The sequence below is a fragment of the Thamnophis sirtalis genome, unplaced genomic scaffold, assembly GCF_051295495.1.
Source record: "Thamnophis sirtalis isolate CommonGarterSnake01/CBP01778 unplaced genomic scaffold, rThaSir2_p1.2 scaffold_10, whole genome shotgun sequence".
Lineage (NCBI taxonomy): Eukaryota > Metazoa > Chordata > Lepidosauria > Squamata > Natricidae > Thamnophis > Thamnophis sirtalis.
The window spans coordinates 39,916,847-39,940,799 of NW_028261390.1; the positions used below are offsets into that span (position 1 = coordinate 39,916,847).

The 23,953-nt window shown below is 41.1% G+C and overlaps 2 protein-coding genes across 3 annotated transcripts in view; one reads left to right on the top strand and one right to left on the bottom strand.

Moving 5' to 3' along the window:
- Positions 1–22,110, bottom strand: BBS12 (Bardet-Biedl syndrome 12). 2 transcript variants are annotated; one of them, XR_015697891.1, is made up of 3 exons: positions 21,778–22,104; positions 6,082–6,289; positions 1–428 (listed from the first exon to the last, which is right to left on the bottom strand). XR_015697891.1 is itself a non-coding variant. In XM_087724411.1 (3 exons), exon 3 carries the CDS (start codon positions 18,461–18,463, stop codon positions 16,289–16,291), a length of 2,175 nt encoding a protein of 724 aa, XP_087580537.1. In that variant the 5' UTR covers positions 18,464–18,476; positions 19,901–19,969; positions 21,778–22,110; the 3' UTR covers positions 15,703–16,288. The 2 variants fall into 2 exon arrangements, 1 of the variants encoding a protein (XP_087580537.1); XM_087724411.1 differs by lacking the exons at positions 1–428; positions 6,082–6,289 and adding exons at positions 15,703–18,476; positions 19,901–19,969 and having other exon boundaries at positions 21,778–22,110.
- Positions 22,106–23,953, top strand: part of LOC106556442 (uncharacterized) — a 6,656-nt gene continuing 4,808 nt past the window's right edge. The window contains exon 1 of the mRNA XM_014075438.2: positions 22,106–23,353. Within this exon, the coding sequence (XP_013930913.1) occupies positions 23,351–23,353 (3 nt within the window). The 5' untranslated portion in view covers positions 22,106–23,350. The remainder of the gene's footprint in view (positions 23,354–23,953) is intronic.

Sequence of the window (23,953 nt, forward strand, 5' to 3'; positions counted from 1 at the left end):
GAACATTATTCTGAAGATTTTTATTCCATTAGATGATATAATGTCTTTGGCTTTTGGAGGACTTCCCAAATTCTGATTTAATACAAGATAGCATCATCTTCCTTCTAAATAAACCCTGAAACATTTGGGTTTTATTTGAATTTTAAAAAGTAACATCTGGACAACCTTGACAGATGCTTCTCCAACCTTAAATATTGTGAGATAAATGAATAGGAGAAAATATTAATCACCGGAACCAAAGTTTCACTTAGACTAAGGTGTATAGAAGAAATCTTGTAGTTATTCATTCTTTTTCCAGCTATAGCTCCTCTTCGTTACATTCAAGAAACCATTCCTAGAACTCTGTGATCTTTAGGAGAATGCCATCGCCATCTTAAGAAATAATGCTGATAATTATAGGAAAGGTTCTTTTTATGTTGAGGTGGATTCTAACAAAAATGAGAAATATTTTAAGTCTTTTCCATTTTGTACAGCCCTCCCTCCATCTAATGAAACAATTTGCAATACAATGAAACAGTCCTGAACATTGCATCAATAGGTTGAGAGTCTGCTCTTTAATATTTCATTGAAAAATTATACAGTCCTGTTCCCCAAATGCTTGTTTTATGCTATAAAATGAGGACTTTATCATACACATATTGTATATCTCACACTTTGTTATTCTTTCTCTTAACAATCAACTATACCTATAGATATTTGTGTGCATTTTGGCTAGAAGGTTGTGATAGGAAAGGTTACATTTTTGTATGTCTTCAATCAGCAAAAGATCAGATTTCAACATGATTTTTAAAATGAAACTTCCAAAGTTCCTTGAATCATAAACAGTATTATCTTTCTAATTGTACTAAAAGTACTAAGTTTCTAAAAGTTCTCTAATAGTACTTTGTTATTCATTGTGTTGGGTTTTCTATTTGGAAAGTAAACAAACATTTTAACAGACAGATGAGCTTTTCCAAAATGAGCAAATTTGTCAATCAAATATGTTGAAAATAACAAACTGAAGAAAATTGTTGCAAAAGCAGAAAAAACACATGAACAATTTAAAAAAAGTTAGGTTACCTGATTCAGTAGAAGTAATCATCTACTGAAGAAGTAATAATACTGACTAGCAGAAATAATCCTGACTAGAATTTCATACAGCTAATTTTCAGCAATTTCTAACGTTTGTTTCAAATATATGGTCCACATAACAGCTACATAAAATGGATGTTCAGTTCAAATAATTTGAGCCAAAAATGACGCTAAGCTTTCCCTTCTAGTTGTATCCTATGTCATCCTTAATGGATAGGAGTAAAAAAAATAGTTGTCTTAAGGTAAGCATCTTGCCTGGAGATGTAGTACCCCCCTTTTAATAATAGATAAACTGCATTTCCCAGGATATTCCCAATATTTGTAGCAGCATTCCATATGGGAAAGAATAAAGAATAAAGAGGTAGAATTGCCTTCCTTCATCTTAGAGCTTCTGCTAGAATATGTTCTGAAGAAAAACATAGGAGAAAGTTAGGAGGCAAAGGAAATCAGCAAACTTTCTCATCCTCCAACTAATATAATCAGACACATGGTATGGGAATTTGAGACATGGAATAGATCCTCTGACTCAGAACTGTATTGGGAAAGGACAACTAATGACGCCCCAGGAAAAATATATGAGGACGTATCTGTCTAGACTTTGTGCAAGAAATTCTAACTAGAAAACCAGGATACTAGGGAATTATATTAATGGTCAGAAAGAGATGGAGCCATCATTCTCAGATGGGGATAACTGAGTTAGTGAGGGAAAGCAAAGGAGACTGTTGCATGAGTGCATCAAACAAAAGATTAAAGGCTAGGTTCATGGAGGAGAAATGTGGTGTCCAAAATAACTGGAGAACACGAAAGAGATTCTAAAATAGGTGAGATATAATAGAAGCCTATCCAAAACTTTTAAAGGTGTTAGAAAGCTGAATTTTCAAGGGGAATGAAAACATTATCTTTCATTGCCTGTCTTAAAGTCAACAGTTGCCCCCTAATATTATAGCCGAAGTGAGATGGAGGAACTATAAACTGCTGCAATTTCAGAACAGAGTTGTCTCAGCACCATTTTAGAACCTAATTTAGGTATGCTGAAACATCTAGAACTGATGAATGGAAATAATAAAATATCAACAAACAATCTTTAAAGTAAGATTATTAACTGAAAACTGAAATATTTTTCTCCATATTTCAAAACCAGCAAACATATAGGTGAATTTACACTGAAATTATGGTTGATTAATTCTTCTCCAGCTAAAGCTTTTTTTTAAAGAAATGTTTTTGGAAGCTGAATAATAATATGTGACATCTGTATTTCAGATGAACTTGGAGCACATTTAATTAACATGACTCTCTTGGAAAAATTGCAGTACACTTACTTTGAAATTAGCATTTCAACTTTGTATTTTGGCTGACCTTTCAGCCTTTGATGGATTGCCCAGTTGTTTGCCAACAAGAGAACACAGGGAAAGGGAGGGGAAAGGACGGGAAGGGAAGCAGATAGGAAGGGGAGGGAAGGGACAGGAGAAGGAAGGAAGGAAGGAAGGAAGGAAGGAAGGAAGGAAGGAAGGAAGGAAGGAAGGAAGAAAGGAAGGAAGGAAGGAAGGAAGGAAGGAAGGAGTTCTTTTGAAACTTTAAAGAGGGATATGTTAAAAGGGATATGTCTTTTATTCAATAAATCAAGAAATTAGGACCCACAGCTAGTTTATTTGAAGTTAGGTGGTGAACATAGCTCATTTCAGGCATGTCATAACCTACAACAAAGACACCTCACTATGGCATAGTATGAAATCTGGATTGGCAGAGCATAGGTTGTCAAAAATCAGCAAATTAAAGTCAGGAGATGTAAAATGGACATATACATCGGTGTCTGGTACATGATTTTAAACCAGGGGTCCTCAAACTTTTCAGCTTCATGAAATTTCAGCTTGTTCATCACTCCCTGATTCTTTACTGCAGTTTATGAAAATAATTTAATAAACTTATTTATTTATATCTCACCTTTATTATTTCTATCAATAAAAATTTCCCTGCCCAAATTCATTCCCATTCTTGTGTGATATTGCTCCATGTATAGTATGCCTTCCATCTCTCCAAAGGCCGCTTTAAATTTATTAAAATGTTGGCTAGCAATTAACTTTCATCCAACATTTTTGGACTATACCAGGCTATGCAAGATAGGGCATTTCTCATTAGAGTTTTGAAATCTTGGGAGGGGGGAAATAAGAATTTTTCGTTTGTTTGTTTGTAATGGAGATAATAAAATGTTTCTCACAAATTGAAAAGGCTCAGGGAAAGGTAATCAACAAAATAATTGAGAAGAAGAAGGGTGATATAAAACTTTTGCCCACTTATAAATTTGATAGTAACATTTGTATCTTTTTATATGTTATTCATTTAACATTTTTATTTATTTTTATTTTGCCGTGTGGCCTGTACAGCAAACTCTCAGTTTACAACAAAACACAAGAGTATTAAATATAATTAAATATAAGTCTGCATAACCACAGTAAAGCAGCAAAACTAAAACTACAATTTAAATAAAACCATATTAAAACACTAGATTAACTGCAACAGCTTGACATCTGCTACAGCAGCTATAATCATGTTTTAGTATCCAAAGGCTTCTGAAACTACAACTTTGTGTTTTTTTTTAAAGAAAAAGAAAAAAGAAAAATAGAGCAATTGCATTGAAAGCATATTTAGAAAGGAAACTCCAGAATAAATGTAAAATCCCTTTATGTAATAGGTAGGGGAAATGGAAACATTTAGTTTACAAAGATTTAACCCTAGGCCCAACACTTATAATACAAAAACAAAACAAAACAAAAATAAGCATCAAATATTATTCAATATTTAATAAATATTGATAGATTATATGTTAATGATTAAGATAAAAATATGTTTATACAAGGCTACCTTATTTACCTTATTTAGTATACTGTATAAACAAGCATGGTATCATTTTGGATCAGTTTTGGGGGTTGAGAGTGGGTGACTAATTTTCTTCTGTCCTGCAGGGACTATTCCAGTTGATGTTGATCGGGGGGGGGGGGACCTGTTGATTGGGAAGGGGGGACCTGTTTTGCAGATGCCACATCTTAGGTATTTTTCCCAATCTGTTTAACATCTATATAAAGCAGTGGTTCTCAACCTGTGGATCAGGACCCCTTTGGGGGTCGAATGACCCTTTCACAGGGGTCGCCTAAGACCATTGGAAGGGTAAGACATATATTTTTGAAAAAATATAGAAAACATAAAATAATTTTATGGTTGGGGGTCACCACAACATGAGGAACTGTATTAAAGGGTCGTGGCATTAGGAAGGTTGAGACCCACTGATATAAAGCCACAGGGTGAGATTATCCAATGGTACAGGGTAAGATACCATTGTTGGAAAAAATTCTTGAGAGTCCGTTGGATTTCAAGGAGATCATATCAGTCAATCCTAAAAGAAATCAATCCTGACTCTCAATCTCAAATACTCTGACCACCTAATGAGAAGAGAGGTCTTGTTGAAAAGACTATGATGTTGGGAAAGATTAACAGCAAAAGGAGAGGGTGAGATGGTTAGATAGTGTCATTGATGCAGTGGGAATGAGTTTGGGCAGACTCAGGAGGTTAGTAGAAGATGGGGGAGTGGCGTGCTATAGTCACAAAGAGTTGGACATGACTTATCAACTGAATCACAAGAAGAAGATACCATCTAGTATGCTGGTGGTACCTGACTTTACATCTCCACTCTAGATCAAATAAATGATGACACGGAAGTCTTGTCTTGATGTCTGGAGGCTGTGGGAGTTTGTATGAGAAACACCTGACTTCAGTTCAATCTATGCAACAATGAGTATCTATGGATGTGGGGGCCCACTGTTTCTGGGGACATTCCATCTTTTGTTATGGATAGGATTGCATTGGATGCCCTTTGCTTTCGGGTTCAATTCAAGGTACTGGTGATTACTAAAATCCTTTGTGGCATGGGACCAGACTATTTGAGGGACTACCTCTCTCCACTGACTATCTACCCCTCCACTGAGTGCAATAGCAGAAGTGGATGGGGGCCCGGATCCGCCTCTCGTCCCAGAATGTATGCTATGAATGGCCTGCCGGGGAGAACGGAGGCTACAGGAGGGGAAGAGGGGTCTACGGGTGCAGGGATGGGCCGGTGCATCCTGGTCATAGTTGGGAGAGGCAGGATTGATGGGAGTTACAGGGCTAGCCATTACCGGGGAAGGAGGGTTCGCTACATCACAGCGATCCCTCCTTCCGGCCCTGATAGCTCCACTCCAGGACCAGATGGCGAGAGTTGTCAGGGCCCTGGTCTCAGGCTGCTGTTGCTAAATGCCAGGTCTGTGGCTCATAAAGCTCCCCTCGTCTGGGACCTAATATTAGACGAGGGGGCAGACCTGGCATGTATTACTGAAACCTGGCTGGGCCATGAGGGAGGAGTCTCCCTCACTGAAATATGCCCAGAAGGGATTCAGGTGCTCCACCAGCCGTGACACCAGTGAAGGGGTGGGGGAGTGGCAGTCATCATCTGAGAGTCACTAGTCCCTCGTAGGATCCCTGCTCCGGAGACTGTCGGGTGTGAGTCCCTTCTGGTGAAGTTGGACCTTGGGGGTCAAGTGGGTCTGTTTCTAACGTACCTACCTCCCAACAGCGTTACAACAGCCCTGCCTGTGCTCCTTGAGTCAGTAGCTGAACTGGCGGTTGAGTTCCCCAGGCTTATAGTGCTGGGGGATTTCAACTTGCCGTCGCTCGGCGAACGCTCTGATGGAGCATAGGAGTTCATGGCTTCCATGACAGCCATGGACTTGACCCAGGTAATTCAGGGTCCGACTCATACAGTGGGTCACACGCTCGACCTCGTGTTTCTCTCGGAGCAGTGGAGATGTGATCTAGATTTGAAGGGCATTGAGATCTTGCCCTTGTCATGGTCAGTTCATTTTCTATTGAGGCTTGACTTTCGGAAACCAATCCCCCACTGTAGGGAGGGGGAACCGATTAGGTGGTTCCGCCCCAGGCACCTGATGGACCCTATGGGATTTCAGACGGCGCTTGGTGAGATACCTGACTCCCTGGCCCACAGTCCGGCGGAATCCTTGGTCGCTGCTTGGAATACAGCGGTGGCGGAGGCTCTAAACTGGATTGCGCCTTTACGGCCTCTCCACGGCAGTGGATCCAGGAGGGCTCCTTGGTTTACCGAGGAACTCCGGGAGATGAAGCGCCAAAAGAGACGCCTAGAGCAACGCTGGAGGGCTAGTAACTCCGAATCCGTCTGAAAACAATTAAGAGCCTTTATTAGGACTTACCTAGTGGCGATACGGGCGGCAAAATGTGTTCATTTTTCCACTCTTATTGCATCCGCAGAATCTTGCCCAGCCGCCCTGTTTAGGATAGCATGCTCCCTCTTGAAAGGGAGGGATGCGGGCGAGCCCTTATAGGGTAGAGCTGAGGAGTTCGTTCAGTTTCTGTCAGTGTCAGCCCTTCTTCATTCAAAAACCAGGAAAGAAAACCACAGGACTCCATTTGTTGAAATCAAGAGTACTTTTACTAATTATAAATGAATAGAAGCGAAGCGAAGCTAAGCTAAGTCTGGTTATTTAGGCGCGAAAGCAAATAATATATTGCATAATTCATTCCCCTCCCCTTGGCATCCCGTGTACAGTCCAATCATAATTCTCCCAAATGTCAAGTGTGAGATAACGTCGAAAGGCATCACCAGGATGGAATGCTGGACCATAGGCCTTGGCGGGAAACACTCCTCCTCCACATGCGCAGTAGGGTGGTCAGTTCAAAATCTAGAATCTTCCTCCAGCACAACAATGATTCCCCTCCCAAATACCATGCCCCCCCTCCCTGTTTCAATGGCAGCCGAAGCAGTAGCAAAGCGGAGGCTGACAGTAGGATAAAATCACTTGGATTAGGACAGACCTGGACTCCACTTGGACAGTACCAGCCGAGATGCCGGGGGAGGGTCTTGATCGGATTTCGTGGAGTGAGTTTCAACTTGTCGCTCCTGAGGAAGTAGACAAGGCCATGGGAGCGGTGAGTGCCTCCACCTGTTTACTGGACCAGCAGGGAGGTGACATGTGGCTGGCTCCAGAGGATTGTTAACACCTCTCTCCAGGAGGGATCCTTCCCGCACGCTCTAAAGGATGCGGTGGTGAGACCCCTCCTTAAGAAACCTTCCCTGGATCCAGCCATCTTAAACAACTATCGTCCAGTCTCCAACCTCCCGTTCATAGGGAAGGTTGTTGAGAAGGTGGTGGCCTTTCAACTCCGACGGACCTTGGATGAAGCAGATTATCTGGATCCCTTTCAGTCGGGTTTCAGGCCTGGTTACGGTACCGAAACTGCTTTGGTCGCGCTGATCGATGATCTCTACATGAAACCGCTGGGTGAGATCATACGCCGGCACGGGATCAAATATCATCAATATGCAGACGATACTCAATTGTATCTGTCCGCCCCGTGCCAACTCAGCGAAGCAGTGGAAGTGATGTGCCAGTGCCTGGAGGCTGTCAGGGTCTGGATGGGAGCGAACAAGCTTGCATTCAATCCAGACAAGACTGAGTGGCTATTGATGTTGCCTCCCAAGGATAGTCCAGACATTCCACCTCTTAGCCTGGGGGGGGGGGGAATTATACACCCCTCAGAGAGGGCCCGCAATTTGGGTGTCCTCCTGGACACGCAGGGGGGCTTTTGCCCAGGTTCGCCTGGTGCACCAGTTGCGGCCCTACCTGGACTGGGAGGCACTTCGAATGGTCACTCATGCCCTCGTCACCTCAAGACTGGATTACTGTAACGCGCTCTACATGGGGCTGCCCCTGAAGAGTGTTCGAAGACTGCAGTTGGTCCAGAATGCAGCCGCACGAGCAATACTGGGTGTACCTAGATACACCCATGTTACATCCATCCTCCGCGAGCTGCACTGGCTCCCTATTAGTCTCCGAATGCGCTTCAAGGTGCTAGTCATTACTTTTAAAGCCCTACATGGTTTAGGACCTGGCTACCTGAGAGACCGCCTCCTGCCACATACCTCCCAACGACCAACAAGATCTCACAGGTTGGGCCTCCTCCAGGTGCCGTCGACCGGACAATGCCAGCTGGCGACCCCCTGGGGGAGGGCCTTCTCTGTAGCTGCGCCGGCCCTGTGGAATGATCTACTCGTAGAGATCCGGACCCTTACCACTCTCACGGCCTTCCATAAAGCCACTAAGACCTGGCTGTTCCGGCAGGCCTGGGGCTGTTGATCAATGTCCAGCCCCACTTAGACTGAATGGATGGTGTGTAATTTTAACAATTGTATTTTTTTACTTTTAATTTTTAAATGCTTTTTTATCTCTCTGTAAGCCGCCCAGAGTCCCAAGGGAGTGGGCAGCATACAAATTTTATTAAATTGAAAAATTGAAATTGAAATCTACCCATCCCATCATATCCAGCAGGAGGGGCATGTTCTGGGTCCTAACAGCTAGGGAGTCTTGTCTGATGAGGTTCAGGAAGAGAGCCTTTGGAACAACATTTCCCAAGACATCAGATTAAGCCCCACCTCTGCTGGCTTCTAAAGGCTCCAGAAAACATAGTTTTACCATCAGGCAAGGGACATAGGAGTGTGGTTTAGATGAGAAGTCTTAAGATAACCCAAAAGATAATCAACTTCTGCTACAAGATTCAGAAGCAAATCTCTTGAAATAGTTAGCAATCATCTTCAAACATCAGAATCCATGAAGCCAATTTGCATATCTAAAAGCAATGTAATTTGATTTCAAATGTTGGCCTAGAACTTTTATATTATTTCCAAGAGCAGGAATTATCTTCCAGGTCATTTCTCCATTTAGTTGGGCATGACTAATCCCCAATTTTCACAAATTACAATCCTTAAAACAAATATTAGTAAGAGTATTTCTTCTTATCTCTTGTGTATTTCCTAGAGATTTCTGATTCATAGTTCAGCGCCTTCTCTCTCCTCCAATTCCTGTCTTCTCATGCCCAAGCAAATCTTTGCACACCCCGGAAGATTTTCTTGTCTTTGAGTTGCATCCTCCTAAACTTTAATCCCAGAGATCCGCTTCCCTCCTACCACATACAGTTCTTCCTGCTGACCTTTCTATTTCTCATGGAAAATAGCTCACCAAATTCATGCAGCTATTCCAGTCTTCCCCTTGGTTAAATTTTTCAGCAATCTCTCTACTCTCTTTCAGGTGTTCTTCTTTCATGGTTCTCCTCCAAGTGATCTGCTTACTTTCAGATCTCTAACTATTTCTCTCCTTTCCCTCAAGGTCAGAGCAGAGAACAAACTGCTTGGACAAGACCAGAAAAGTTTCTTCTGCTTCCCACATCCATATTCATCCCCCAAGCTTTGGATTTGCAGATAAAATGTACTCTCCTGCCTTTCCATTTTATGTTGGGATATGTGTATGGACAATTTGGTTGAAAAAGGAGAATAAAATATTGTGCCTTGGCTATGTGCAAGATCTGGAGCCTAAAACTAATTTCATGTGTATAGACATCTGATTTGATTGGTAATATTAATGCAAACAATAAACTCCCAGCAGAGAGTTAGGGTTACAGGGTATAGATAGGTATAGAATTAAAGTCATGCAAAGTGTTAATACCTCTTTATAATGACTTGGTAAAACCACACTTGGAATATTGTATCCAGTTTTGGTCGACACAACATAAAAAAGATTTGAGACTCTTGAAAGAGTGCAGAGAAGAGGAACAAAGATGATTAGGGGATTGGAAGTAGAAACATATGAAGAACGAATACAAGAATTGAGTACCGTATTTTCACAACTATAAGCCGCACTGAAAATCCTAAAATTTGATCCAAAACCGGCAGTGCGGCTTATAACCCGGTGCGCTTTATATGTGGAAAAAGATCTCCCAGCTGCTTTCGCTGCTTTCGCGGCTTCCCAGAGCGCCAAAAATCTTCACGCACTTCTCCGCCCCTCGTGACTTCCTGGCGCTCCAGGAAGCCGTGAAAGCAGTTGGGAGAGGCGCACGGCTTGGTTTCTCCTCCCTGGACGTCGCAGCAGCAGCCCCAAACTCACCGATCTCAGTGTTTTTCGTATCGGGGTGTGCTGCAAGAGCATGCCCCGATGCGAAAAACACAGAGTTTTTCTCTGTGGCAGGGGCTATCGAGCTGGAAATCCTGTAGATTCACATTCAGATTCCGTATCCACGTTTCATAAGCAACCTCTCTTCTTCCATGTGCCTTGTTTACCCACATGCACACACAGGCAAACCAAAGATCCCCAAAGCCCCAAATGGTCAGTCAGAAAAGCAAAATCTGGCTAGCGAAAGGAATTCAGTGAAGGGAACAGTCACGTCAAATCCCTGCCTGGTGGATGTCAGTCTTGGAGCTATGAAGCCAGACAGACAACCGCTTACTCGTGCGCGGACCTGGGAAGGCAAGCAAGGCTTGGGAGCAAAGCCGTCGCCGTGTGGGGCTTTTCACGATGGCTTGTGCGGCATGAAGGCAAACATGATTCACTGGGCAGTGTAAAGAGGGCGAAGAGCACGGCGGGGCGGTGGTGGAATGATTGGCAGGGATCATCAGTCGCCTCGGAAACCGAACGGGCGACCCGGAGGGAAATCGATGAATGGAACCCACACCACCGAAGAAGAGACAAAAATACACTCCTTTGATCCAGGCAGCCTATCGGCAGGGCGTGCACAAACATATTCTCCAACTACCTATGTGTGTGTACACCCAACGAGGGCAGTCTCCTACACAGATGGGGAAGAAAACCTAACGTAATGTATCCAGCCCACGCGAATTATTTTAACCGCGGTGGGGCGCGAGCAAAACACACCACGCGCGGACACAGCGAATTAAAAACACCAGTCTAAATACGCGTCTACCTACCCCGAGGTAACTCGAGTTTCAACCCGCGTCCTTAGCGCGTACAATGGGCAACGGAACCAATGCAAATCCCACTCCACCCCCCACACACACACGACCGTAAGAAGACGATCGCGCATATCCAACTGTTTTAACGGGAGGGGGTCTTCGACCAACCCGAATACGCTCCTGTCAGCCGCGCACAGGGAGCTTCTATCACCCAACAGCGGATAGAATCCACTCGTTCCCTGATCGCACCGATGATATCCACGCCATATTCCGGGCCTGGACCTTCGCACTCTTCTCCACACTCTCCTCGGCTCCTCACAACTGCAATAGGCGTCCAGAAGCGGCAGGGGCTATCGAGCTGGAAATCCAATCCCCATTAGCCCCAAAAGCCGCTTCTGGACATCTATTGCAGTCGTGAGGAGCGGAGAAGGTTCTTGGCGCTCCAGGAAGCCGCGAAAGCAGCTGGGGGAGGCGCACGGCTTGGTTTATGCTCCCTGGACGTTGCAGCAGCAGCCCCAAGCGCACCGAACTCTGTGTTTTTCGCATCGGGGTGTGCTGCTCTTGCAAAAAACACAGAGTTCGGTGCGCTTGGGGCTGCTGCTGCGACGTCCAGGGAGGATAAACCAAGCCGTGTGCCTCCCCCAGCTGCTTTTGCGGCTTCCTGGAACGCCAAGAACCTTCTCCGCTCCTCACGACTGCAACAGATGTCCAGAAGCGTCGGGAAATGTGCGGCTTATAACCCGGTGCGCTTTATATGTGGAAAAAGTTTGAAAAATTAACGTTAATTGATACTGCGGCGTATAATCCGGTGCGGCTTTTGGTCGTGAAAATACGGTATGTCTAATTTAATGGAAAAAAAGGACTAAGGACGACATGATAGCACTGTTCCAATATCTAAGGGGATGCCACAAAGAAGAGGGGGTCAATCTATTTTCCAAAGCACCTGAAAGCTGGACAACACACAATGGAAGGAAACTAATCAGAGACAATCAATCTGGAACTAATTAATTAATCAGTGGAATGATTTGTCTCCAGAAGTTGTGGGTGCTACAACACAGGAGGTTGTTTAAGAAGAGATTGGGCAACCAATTGTCTGAAATGGTAGATTTCCTGCTTGATAGGGGATTGGACTAGAACACATAGAACTCTGTTATTCTGAGGCATGCTTGTTTTGACTGAAGACTGATAAAGACTAGGAAATAATATACTAAACCTATCTTATGTACGATGCTAATTAAAACAGAAAGTTCAAACAAAAAAGCATTTCATATATACTATAAAAAGCTGTGTTGAGATGCACATGACATATAGGTAAAAAGGAAGCTGGAAAAATTGTTTATGCATAGTGCAAAGCCATATGATTTCTTGATTTTAGTTTATGGTTTTAATCCAGCTATTATGGTTTGTGAAGATTTTTGATATATTGCAATGCACAAACCCAGTAATTTTGACTTTTTTCAAGAAACCACGATGAACCAAACAGTTAAAATGTATTGTATGGCACAATAGTCCAAATTTTTAATATTACTTAATGTGGATAGGAAGAAGTCAGAATGTGGCTAGAACTCAGACTGTAGTTTTCTTAAAGAAATTTAGGGTGAAAAAAATTGTGCAGTTCTATTTTTGCCTAAAAGTAAATAGCTGTGTTCAAGAAATGGAGTGAAAATTAAAAATAGAGCTTGGCAATAGCTTGTAAACATAAATATCAAAGCACACTTTTCTCCTCTTCGTTTATTTGTTTACTTCAAGGAGCACATCATATGGAAGCCTTCTGTACATCCTGTTCATACCATTGTACACTATGAGAAGCTTTGCTTTATGCAAGGAAAAAAGTTTCAGGAGGCTGCTGAACTGCCTATTTGCTTTTTATCCCCACTGAAAACACATCCAGTGAACAATCTTTTTCACATAGCATATTCAAGCATACAAATAAAGTAGTGACTTTATAACTAAAGAAGAAAATTGGAAAGGTATGGATACAATTGTTGTGCTAGCCTAATAAAATAATTGTTTTTAGTCTGTGGGCATAGCAAACAGACTATACAGTAGCTGTTCTTGAAATATTTCAGGCTAGGGAGATTGTATTTATTTATTAAATTTATATACCCATCTCACTATCCAAAGCAACTCTGCAAAGCTAGTTTGATGTCAGCCTCACAGTATAAATTAAATTGGACTCACAACCAGATGAGTTATGTACTTTATTGTAATGCTACACTGAATCTTGTGAGTCTGAAAGTACAATTCTCTCTTCCCCACATCTCCTTTACCACTGGAGAAGCTTCGGGGTATCTGAGTTTGTTGCCCTTCCTTCTATCCAGCTGAGGTTTTGGTGCCTTTTATCTGATCTTGACAGCTTTGTCTAACCTCAAAATGTCTTTCTCATACTCCATATTACAGGATAAACATCTCACTACTGTAACTCAGCATGAATTCCAATCGAAAAAGATCTTCTTCTGGGGCTCTTTGAAGCTGAACACCTTCCACCATATCAACAACCTTCCTAAAAAGGCAAATATAGGACATTGGACAAAAGTTGTTTAAGAAAGTTAGGTTCAAAAATGGCTTCTTGAAGTGAAATACTGCCTTCTTCAAAGCAGAGAGAACTATCCACTTCTGCAGAGGCATTAAACACCATTTGGATCCAGTCATATGCCATCTCCCAGAAGGCTTTGATAACTCAGGAGAAATATGGGTCCAAAACACAGGCTGCAAAGCTCACAGCTGCAAGGACTGGGTCTCTTCCTCAGGACCAATTGGCTGAAACGTGAACTGAACATGCTCCACTCACGTTCATAGGACCTTTTTAGCTGGACTTCAAGATATTTTGAATGTGTGGTTTTATCTGACGGATGCCTGCAGTAATATTCACAAGGATTTCCACAAACCCTTCTTACCAAAGAGGGACCTGGTTATTAGGCAGAGGGCTGCCAGCTGGCTATAAGTAGCCCAGAATGATGTGTAGTATATGAAATGGGTGGGCTACAAATTTATTAAATAAATGAACAAATATGTGTGGTCACACTAAGAGTGGAGAAGTACTTGAGCCAAGGTGGCGCAGTGGTTAAATGCAGCACTGCAGGCTACTGCTAGATCAGCAGGTCAGCGGTTCAAATCTCACCGGCTCAGGGTTGACTCAGCCTTCCATCCTTCCGAGGTGGGTAAAATGAGGACCCAGATTGTTGGGGGCAATATGCTGACTCTCTGTAAACCGCTTAGAGAGGCCTGAAAGGCCTATGAAGCGGTATATAAGTCTACTGCTACTTTCTCTTCATCACTTTTATTATTGCAATGTATGTCCTACTGAAGGTTATCAGCCTTGTTCAATTGAATGCCCTCCTTTTCCAGCAGTGCACTAGGAAACTTGTGCTATTTCATCTCTGAGAGTTCTTCCATAAAAGAGTGGACATTACAGGATCCACAAACTGAAAGTGTCTGCACAGATATCATTCAATGTAAGACCTAAGTTGCATGCTAATTTCAAACTGTGTAGCAGAGCCTCAGGAATAATCCCAACTTCCTTCTGAAAACTCACTGGGTCCACATCAAGCACCTGGGGCAAGCTGATAGAATAGCCCTTCTTCCCTGATGATGTGTAAATATGGCTTTTATTTGATTCTCTAACTGACCTTTCTCATACTACATGAACACCGACTACCTGGATACAGTTTTATGCAACAAAATCATGTTGCTTTTAATTAAAATGTTTAAGGTTAATTGTATTTAAGGTTGTAGTAAATAGTAGTGTAGGTTGCCATCTGCTGGCTAAAAAGAAGAGCCAATTCTTTTTACACTGGGGTATGCTGTGTTTGATCAGTAGATAAAAGTGGTTTTTCTTCTCCTGAAGGCCTCTAATGATCTGTTAAAAGATTTAGAGCAGACATAGGAAAAAGAATGTTTCAGAAGGAAGAAAGAAAGGGAAAGTTTCAATGGGGGGGGTCTGAATATGTTGCCCTAGAAATCTTACAAACATAGATCATTAGGATTACTATCAATGACAGTCAAAACATCTGGATAATTCTCTAACGGTCTAATGCATCCCACTGAAATTAAAGGTGCTATTATCACATTAGAATACCTATTATCTAGGTATTCAAGAAACTTTGAATATATTTTAGAACTCTTACAATAATCCCATCCCAATATTTTATATATATATGTATATATATGTATATATGTATGTATGTATGTATGTATGTATATATGTATATATATGTATGTATGTATGTGTGTGTATATATATATATATATATATATATATATATATATATATATATATATATATATATATATATATATATATATATATATATATATATATATATATATATATATATATATATATATAAAATTTATTTTGCAGGATTTTAGGACTGAAGGAGACCACATTTTATCTAACGACAATTCATTAAGACAATGCAGATTTGAACCAGGGGCTTCTTGATTCATACAGGCCAATCATTTACTAGATTTTTTAAAAGAATCTCATCTCATGCTAGCTGATCAGCCATGGCAAGCACATCCTAAGACCACAAAAGAAAGAAAAATGTACATAAAATCTAGAGGAAAAATGGGGAGAGTGAATATCTATTTTCCGCCTTTCTTCTTTCTAAAATTGTCAGGAGTTAGGGGTGTGTATGTGCTTTCACATCTCTTTTGATCTTGCTGTCATTTAGATACCATCACAGTGTCCTACAGTGAGAACACTAGGAGCATTATGAGAAAAAAATCAGCTAGACCCAAAAGTTGAATAGTAATAGCTCAGGTTGTGTAAGTCTACCTTACTATGCTCTAGGTTTCTCTCAGACTTCAAATTGGGTCTGTACAAGAAATTATGTATACGTATAGATTTTATTTTAAGAACAGCAATACTCTCAAATATTTTAAGTCAAAGCAGAACAGAAAAGTATAGTTTCTGATATTTAAAATATTATTTTCCAGAGCTAATTTATTGCTTACACATGTAGATAACAACCTTTTTTAAAAATTAGTTTTACACTCTAAACACAAATGCTCAATAAGCATTTATTAAAACAAATTTAATGAACATGTTGTTACAAAGATTGCCTTTAAAAGTACCTTTTCTATACTATTGATCCCTTTAATATTTCTGTTTGATGAAATGCAACATTTTCACAGAATTAATGGGGGATTAAAAAGGGGATACAGCTGCAATTAAATTTTCACCAGATTACATTATTGCCAATTAAGGAAATCAGAGCTATAATTTATACTGAAATAATGGAAATGAGTCTTTCGGGGATTGAACTCATTCCCTGAGGGTGAACTTTGTTTTATGAAACAAAGGTTCCATTCTGGACTGTGTTTTCAGAGACATTTTTGCTCCTGACTTTGCCCACAAATACTATTAATAGCTAATTAATACAGTTAACTATCTGTTAACAGCAACGCAAATTCCTATAAAAATAGGAAGTCACATGATTCTTGTGATTTCAACAATTCATCCTTTTTTGGACCTGCAATAATTTCAGCATCTGTCTGAAGGACCAAGAGCACCAATTCTAGAGCTCTGCGCCAAGCTTCTATCTTAGCAGCAATATTATCATACACTTTCAAAGCCTTTCCATCTATATCAGAATGTCCAATGCTTATTCCTATCTTTCCCTTACTAAATTCCTCCAGGATGTAGGCTGATGGTGAACCATGCATGGCTGCTCTTCTGAGATGCTGCTGTATGACAGTGTGGGTTTCAAACTCTGAGGTACAGTTTGCTGCATTACCCATGACAGCAAACAGGTACTGGCGCCAACCACTTGCCAAAACGCTAAGCACCAAAGATTTATATTGTTCTGAAGATTTTGCAAACCAGGAAGAGGCAACATGAAACTGGCCTGTAGAGTTTGGGATTGCTTCTTCTAGTTTTTCAAGAAAACTGAGGCATAGGAGCTCAACTGCACCGCCTCCTGGAAAAACAGCCTGATCAAGAAGTGCATGGTGCAGACGGTATACACAGGTCCAAAACTGATCTTCCATGGCTTGCATCTTTGACATTAAAGGGCAACAAAGCACAACTGTTACCAATCGAAGTCCTTCTGCTGTTAAAGCAAGTGGGATTTGGCCACTGACCTCCATCAAATTTAATTCCAGAGTTCCATAGAGATTCACGCATATGCCTTTGACAATACAATCCTCATTCACTTGATTGATGTAAGTCACTATCTCAGCTCTCATAATATTACTAAAAGCTCTCAATATGTTATGGTCCACATGATTAATTATCACTATTTTATGTAGGAGACATTTTTCTTCTAGAATTTCACATGTGTCACCTTGTACCAAAATTAAATTAATATTAGACTGAATCAGAATGTCCATTATAGAATCAACCCATAAGCTTGAGCTTTCCTTTGAATGAGACACATTTTCTGAAAACATGCTCATATTCTCTAATCTGTTAAACCCTAAATGGTGATAAGTTTCAGTTAGGTCACCATCTATAAGAATAACACGAATAGGCATAGTCTGAAAATGTTTCACAGCAGCAGCTTTTGTTGGACATACAAGTGTGATATAGCCAGGGTGAACACACGAATGACTTTCAGATATTCCTGATAAACAGCATGTCACAATTTCTGAAATATCAAATTGGAAAGGACAGGTATCAGTTTTTTGATTGGCACCTGGAAGCTGGCATCTGAGAATGTCCTTTATCATTTTCGTGGCAGATTCATTTCCATGGCTAAGAGATAATGTGAGTTGTCCCAAGTAACTGAGCTTGTCAAAAGGTTTTGGACACTCATCCAGTAAATTGGGATTAGTTTGTTGTGGTGATTGATATTTATTTACATTGCTAAAGTATCTACTATGGGTTAATTTTGATCTGCTGTTATAAGTCAAGGCATCCAAATGACAATTATGCAAATCATAGTTTTTCTGAATCATTGTCTTGCAAACACTGGAAACAAAATTGCTGTTCATTGACTCAGATAGTAAACATTTCTTACTGTTGGTGATGGGTGTGCCTGGATTGATATCATTTGTTTGCTGGATCATATGATCTTCTGATTTTTCTTCTGATGGTTCATTTTTAAGCAGATTTAAAATACTAGTGCCAGACTTGCTAACTGTTTTCTTAATGTCTGTAAACTGTTTTCTAGAGGAGCTAGAGCTACTATTGATAAGGCTCATGCCTTCGCATTCTATAGGAATATCCTTTAGCTTTTGCTGTATGTTGTGTAGTGATAATGTAATACACTGCAATTGTTCAATGCAAGAATCCAAACCTTCAGACATTATAGCTACTATGAGTGAAAGTGGAACGTCATATTGAAGGCACTCAAGTACAGCATTGCTCCATGCACCAACAAGAAACAGCAATGTGGTCATCCCTGTTTTATAATCTTTGTTCTGTGCTTGGATGGCTTCATTAAGAAGCTGCCCCACAGCACTACTTAAATCCATGTTCTCAAGAAGTCTCAGTGGAGAGTAAATCAACATACCACCAGGGATACTTTCATCAACTATAAATTTGGACGATTTCATGGGTCCTAAAAGTGTCCGTCCAGTGGAAGCCAAAGCTGAAAGATGTTGCAGACCAATATGTCTCTTTCTGTTCACGTTTCTGAAAGCCATTTTCTCAGGACAGCTGCAAATGAAACACATATTTGTTGCTTGTGCTTTATTTGTTTTGGCTTGTATGTTACCCTTTGGACACTACTGACATGTCTCTCAGAGATAGAGCTGCACCCAGTTCAGACAGAAATTAAATTCTATATCCCATAGAAATGTGATGGTTGAGGTGGCCAAATATTCGAAGAACAAAATTCTACCTTTAGCATTAGAAATGAACCTTAATCAAGTAAATTGGGATTAGTAAGGATTTAATTGGAAAATTGGATTATCATTTCTGGAGCAATAGGAAGCAATAAAGACCAGATTATATGAAAAAAGAGCAGCACTATCTCCAGAATACTGCTATTAAAAAAAAAACAATTTATATATGCATAGTGTTACAATTAATTCAGGCAAATGAAAAAAAAAGCTGCTGTGATTTCTGGATTTGCTCTGACCAGACATGCAGGCAGTTTCTCTTTGTACTAAAACCAAAGTTTACCCTGGAATCTACAGTCTCTTTTTCTCCCATTCTTCTAGCAGATGAACAGAGTAAGTTTATAGAGCTTCCAAAAATTAGAATTATGCCATGGTCATATCTGTTGCATGTGCTAATAAATGCTTTGAACATATCTTCAAATTAATTAACTTCTTTATTAGCTTGAAAAGTTCTTAGATGCATGCAAAATTCAGAAGGAAGAAAAGAAATATATATAGTACAAAACTGGTTATTTCTTCTAGCAATTTTTATTGGCAACTTTCTTTGCTCATTATCTAGATTTACTGGGCTACTTATATCAGTCTTGCCTCTAAACAACTTTTTAAAACAGAAACGTCAATGCAATTGTTTATGGAACCACTGTTATCTTAATAAAAATAATGAAATTGCATTACTCTTTTTAGAACCAACAAAGCTTCTCGAGGAATATACAAGAAACTGTCAGACCTGCAAGCCATCTTTTCTTTGTGGGAAGACACATCACAGAAACAGTATTTAGGCTGTGTTCCCACAACACACTATATTGAAATGCAATCAACTAGTTTGTGGCTCAGTGTGTTGGACAAATCCATTGTGGTGACTGTATGATTCGAAGTGTTGGGTAAATAATTTCATTAAGTCAGTGAACAGGTCTAAAATTTTATGCATTATAGCATACTAGAAGATAAACTTTATATTGGAGAGAATTGAACTGGAATATAACTGGAATATAATAATTCACATAATAAAGCAGCTGTACAAGAGTATAGTCAACTGTTGCAATGGTGCAGAAGTGCCTAAATTGGAAGAGTTTATGTCAGCATTGCACAACAACTGTAAAACCTTCCCATCACCACTTGGGCTCATCCACATCATCTGCATTTCTATCCCTCCTCTTCAATCCTTTAGAAAACAATGTAATTGTTTTCAGTCCAGCAGACCATAAATGGAAAAAACATCCTGAGATGAGCAGTACTTACTCTCCTTTCTCCCACCTGTCCAAGAGAAAATCATCCTCCACTGTCACTATCTCCTACCTGCCAATAGTCCTGCAAGAAAAAAAGGCACATCTCCACTTCACACCAAAGAGAACAAATTGATAACACACCTCAATCTTGTTTTGTACATGTATTTTATTTGTATTTCACATCTTATGCTGGCAGAATAAAATCTGATGATCATTATAGGAGGAATTTCCAAAAGTTAGGATTGATTGTAAAGTATATAAAGTACCACACTGAAATATTTCAAAGGCTTTGGCTGTCATTCCTCAGTTGCATTTCAAATTTGAATTCTGGTGATGATATATCAGCATGTTGGTAATTTTGTAACCAAGTGCTTTTCCCAACAAATCAGATTGGACCATTGCTGCATGCTGCTATGATGCTTTCTTGAGGGAAGTTCTAAATAAGGACGAGACCAGATGCTATACTCTCTGGAACAGTGTATTTCAACCTCAATAATGTTAAAACGTGTGGACTTCAATTCTCAGAATTCTCTAGCCAGGCAAAGACTTCCTACCAAGGGAAATGATATCACTAAGGTCCATAGAACCCAATGATTCACAGGAAACTCTGCTGTGATTACAAATATATTAAAGTAGAGTCACCAAAAAAGTCAACATCTCAAATCAGTCAACATGAAATCAAACAGGATCTAAAGTAGGCCCTGAAGCATGCAGTGCTCTGATATAAAAGTCCTCAGGGAGCTCAGCAGGGTACAGTTTTCACCTGCTAAACCTTTTTCTGCCGCCACAGTAAGAAACATTTCAGGATTGATCTGAAAAAAATTGCTTCAGAACTTCGGATTAGGCTTTTGCTTATTTGACCAGTGGATGAGAAAATGGCATTTGTTTCACTGATCAAATATATATATATATTTAAAAAAGGCCCAGCAGTGCAAGGACCTTTCCCCCCACCAAGGTGAAACTGACTGGTTCCTCTTTAATACAAATTGTTTCAACGTCCCCCTCCTCAAAAGGAAAGTCCTTCACAAAAAGAAAAGGAAAGCGAGCTTGCTTCCTCCTGGGCAGGTGAAGGGCTTCTGAAGCCCTTCAGAAGTAGGGAAATCTACCACTTCTTAAGACCTTGTCAGCAGCTATTCACACAGAACAGCTGGCCATCACAGTAGCCCAGGGGAAGGAAGAGGCCGAAATCTGGAAAAGGATTTCTTGAGTTGGCTTCCCTTCCTGCTCCTGGGGCAAGTAGCTGCTGGCTGCAACCTGGAAGAGCTCTTCACCCTCTTGCTCACCCAGATGAGACTAGTAGATCTGAAGAGCTGCAACACTCATTAGCTGCTTAACTGTCCTGCCCACCACTACTCCCCCCCCCACACACACAGACACACACACACACACAACCTTCCCCCTGCCAACCCGAAGAGCTCAGTAAGACTCTCGGGTTAGTTGCCCATTTCTCTGTGCAGCAAGCGAGAAATCCCCAAGTAGCAGCTATTCCATCCCGTCTGCTCTGCCTTGCCGACTATCTTCCTCTGAGCCTGGGTGACAAGGGAAGGATTTGGACCGCATCCAGACCCGCTCCCAATCCTTATATTTTGTCGCCCTAGGGTAATATAGCGGGAAACTAGAGGAGGCTCGTTTTCTTCTTCCGAACCCAGTCCTCTGGGGAAGCAGATAATTTCAGTATTAAAAGTGTCACCAGAGGGAGGGGCAGCGCAGCGCCAGTGTCAATCAGCAACATCTGCCACTCCTCGGACTCCGCCCTACATGATACACCCCCCCCCGCACCGTTCGTCCAGTAAGGTCGGGGAGGCGTTGGGCAGAATTGGGAGGGAGATTTTCCAAAGAAGCGCGCCAAATATCTCCCGCGAACTGAATCGGCTTTAATAAAGCAATTACCTGCTCAGCTTTAGTTCCCTTTGTGAAAGTTAGAATCCGCAGCTTGAACCCGAGAAACTATTAATCCTTCTCCCATTAAGGGCCCTAATCTTGGCTCTCTTCGCAAAGGAGGCGCCCTCGGTTAAATCTCGAGCAATCCATGGTCTCTGCGCCGCTGCCCCGGACGGAAATGTCTTCTGCTGAGCATGCTCGGTAGCCTCTGAGGCTTTTGCCCGTATTCTGCCCTTACTCCAGCGAAAAGAAAGATGAGTGAGCGAAATGCAGAGTCTGTTGAGACCTTGGGAAGCTTCAAAAATTGATATATTCAGGTCAGTTATTAAAGCTCATTAAAAATAGTAAATTATGTGAACTATCAATAACCGACAGGAAGTTCACGAATCACTTTTATCCTGTGATCCTCTTAAAATATACTTTTGCTTCATTTGTCGGTTATTTCACCTAGGAACTCATTCACGTCAGTAATTATTTGCCAACTCTTTGTTTTCCGTTCATATATTTGCTTGAGCTTTTGATTATTTCCGATAGTCCTTCAGTTTAATGCGGTCCTTATAGAAAAATGTAAACAAAATAAACAAGAGGCTTTACAAGTCTAAACAATGCTTCGGAAGGATTTTGTGAAAGGCTCGAGCCAAAAAACTTTTAGAAATAAGTCGCAACAAATACGAAATAAATCGCAAGAGTTTCCAGTACTATTGTTCTGATCCTGTTGAGACCTTGATAAATTTTTCTTCGGTGCTTGCTTCGGTGACAAGTAAATGGCTAAACACTAAGAACCCAAGTACTTCAGCAACAGAGTGGTCAACGCCTGGAATGCCCTGAGTCCGTTGTTACAGCCTCAAACTCTCACAGCTTCAGTCTCAAACTGTCTATCGTGGACCTCCCCTCTTTCTCAAGAGGTCCTTAACGGGGGCTTGCATAAGCGCCCCAGCGTGCCTACTGTCCCTGCCTTACTGTCTCTATTTATCTGTATTTACTTGCTTTGTTCATGTTTATGTTTATACTTATACTTGCTATCTTGTACATGTTACACAAATAAATAAGTAAATAAATAAATAAATCCTGCGTTGTTACGCTTGAGGGTTTGTTTGGTGCTCCTGCTGGACCAATGTGGCTACATTGCTGTTTCATTAATGAAAGTGGTCAAAAGCCAAAAGTCGTGAAGTGGTCAAAAGCCAACGCCTTATTCCGAATCTCCCTACCGCAATAATCTCAGCACAGACTGAAGCCACCCTGACCCCACTTGGTTTATTGCAAAATAATGTGTCAACCAGTAGCTGCCCAGGGAAACCAACGCTCAACCTCCTCGCGTCCTCAGTTTGGTTACTAGGACGCCAGCGCCTCGTTTGTTGTGTATCCAGCGGAAACTGCAACACGAACTCCAAATGGCGTCACAAAGCCCGGCCGTCACTCGCGGTTCTGGATTGGCCTCGTGTAACGAAGAGAGGCGAATTTTCGCGGGAATCTTTTCTGTCATTGGACAATCCGGGCACGTTAGAGGCGGAACGTAAACGATTCTTGCAGGTGGTTTGGTTTGTGTGGTTTCTTGAACAAGTGACCCAGCTTCTGTAAGATAATGGTGAGTGTTTCTTTCTCCAGGTTTTGGTAAAGGAAATAATATCTGATAATCTTTTTGTAGCCTTTCTCACGCATTCCCCTCTCTCTGGATCTGGTTAACTGAATTAAGTTACAACGTCATTAACTCTCTAGCGATCACAGTTGCAATTCATCCTGAACCCAGTGGCTTTCGGATTACTTTTCGCGCCAAACTCAGCCTGATTGGCTGTAGTAAATCTATGCCCTATTTTACTCGCGGATATTTTTAGAACCCGAACAAAGTAAAAACCGATCCGATTTTTTAAAAAAATAAGTGGTGCATCTCGATCTTCTGAATTTCTGCTGGGAGGGGGGGGTTTCCTATTTATTCCCTGATAAGTGTGCAGAAAACTAGTGCCTTTTTTGCCAGCGAATATACCTGAGTCCTAAGTACCGTAAATCAAGAAATGCTTCACGAGGGACCATGGGGCGATTTAAATAATATTTATTGTATTAATACAGTGGATTTTGTTTCCTCTTTGCAGTGTTAATACTTGTAGTAAAAAGGCACCGCATGCGTGGTTTTCAGCCATAACTTGCTGACTAAACTCCAGCGGGCTGAGAATCATAGTTTATAAAAGGG

Bases quoted from the DNA above. Each gene is read 5' to 3' on its own strand.
- BBS12 (XM_087724411.1), bottom strand. From the start codon at position 18,463: ATGGCTTTCAGAAACGTGAACAGAAAGAGACATATTGGTCTGCAACAT.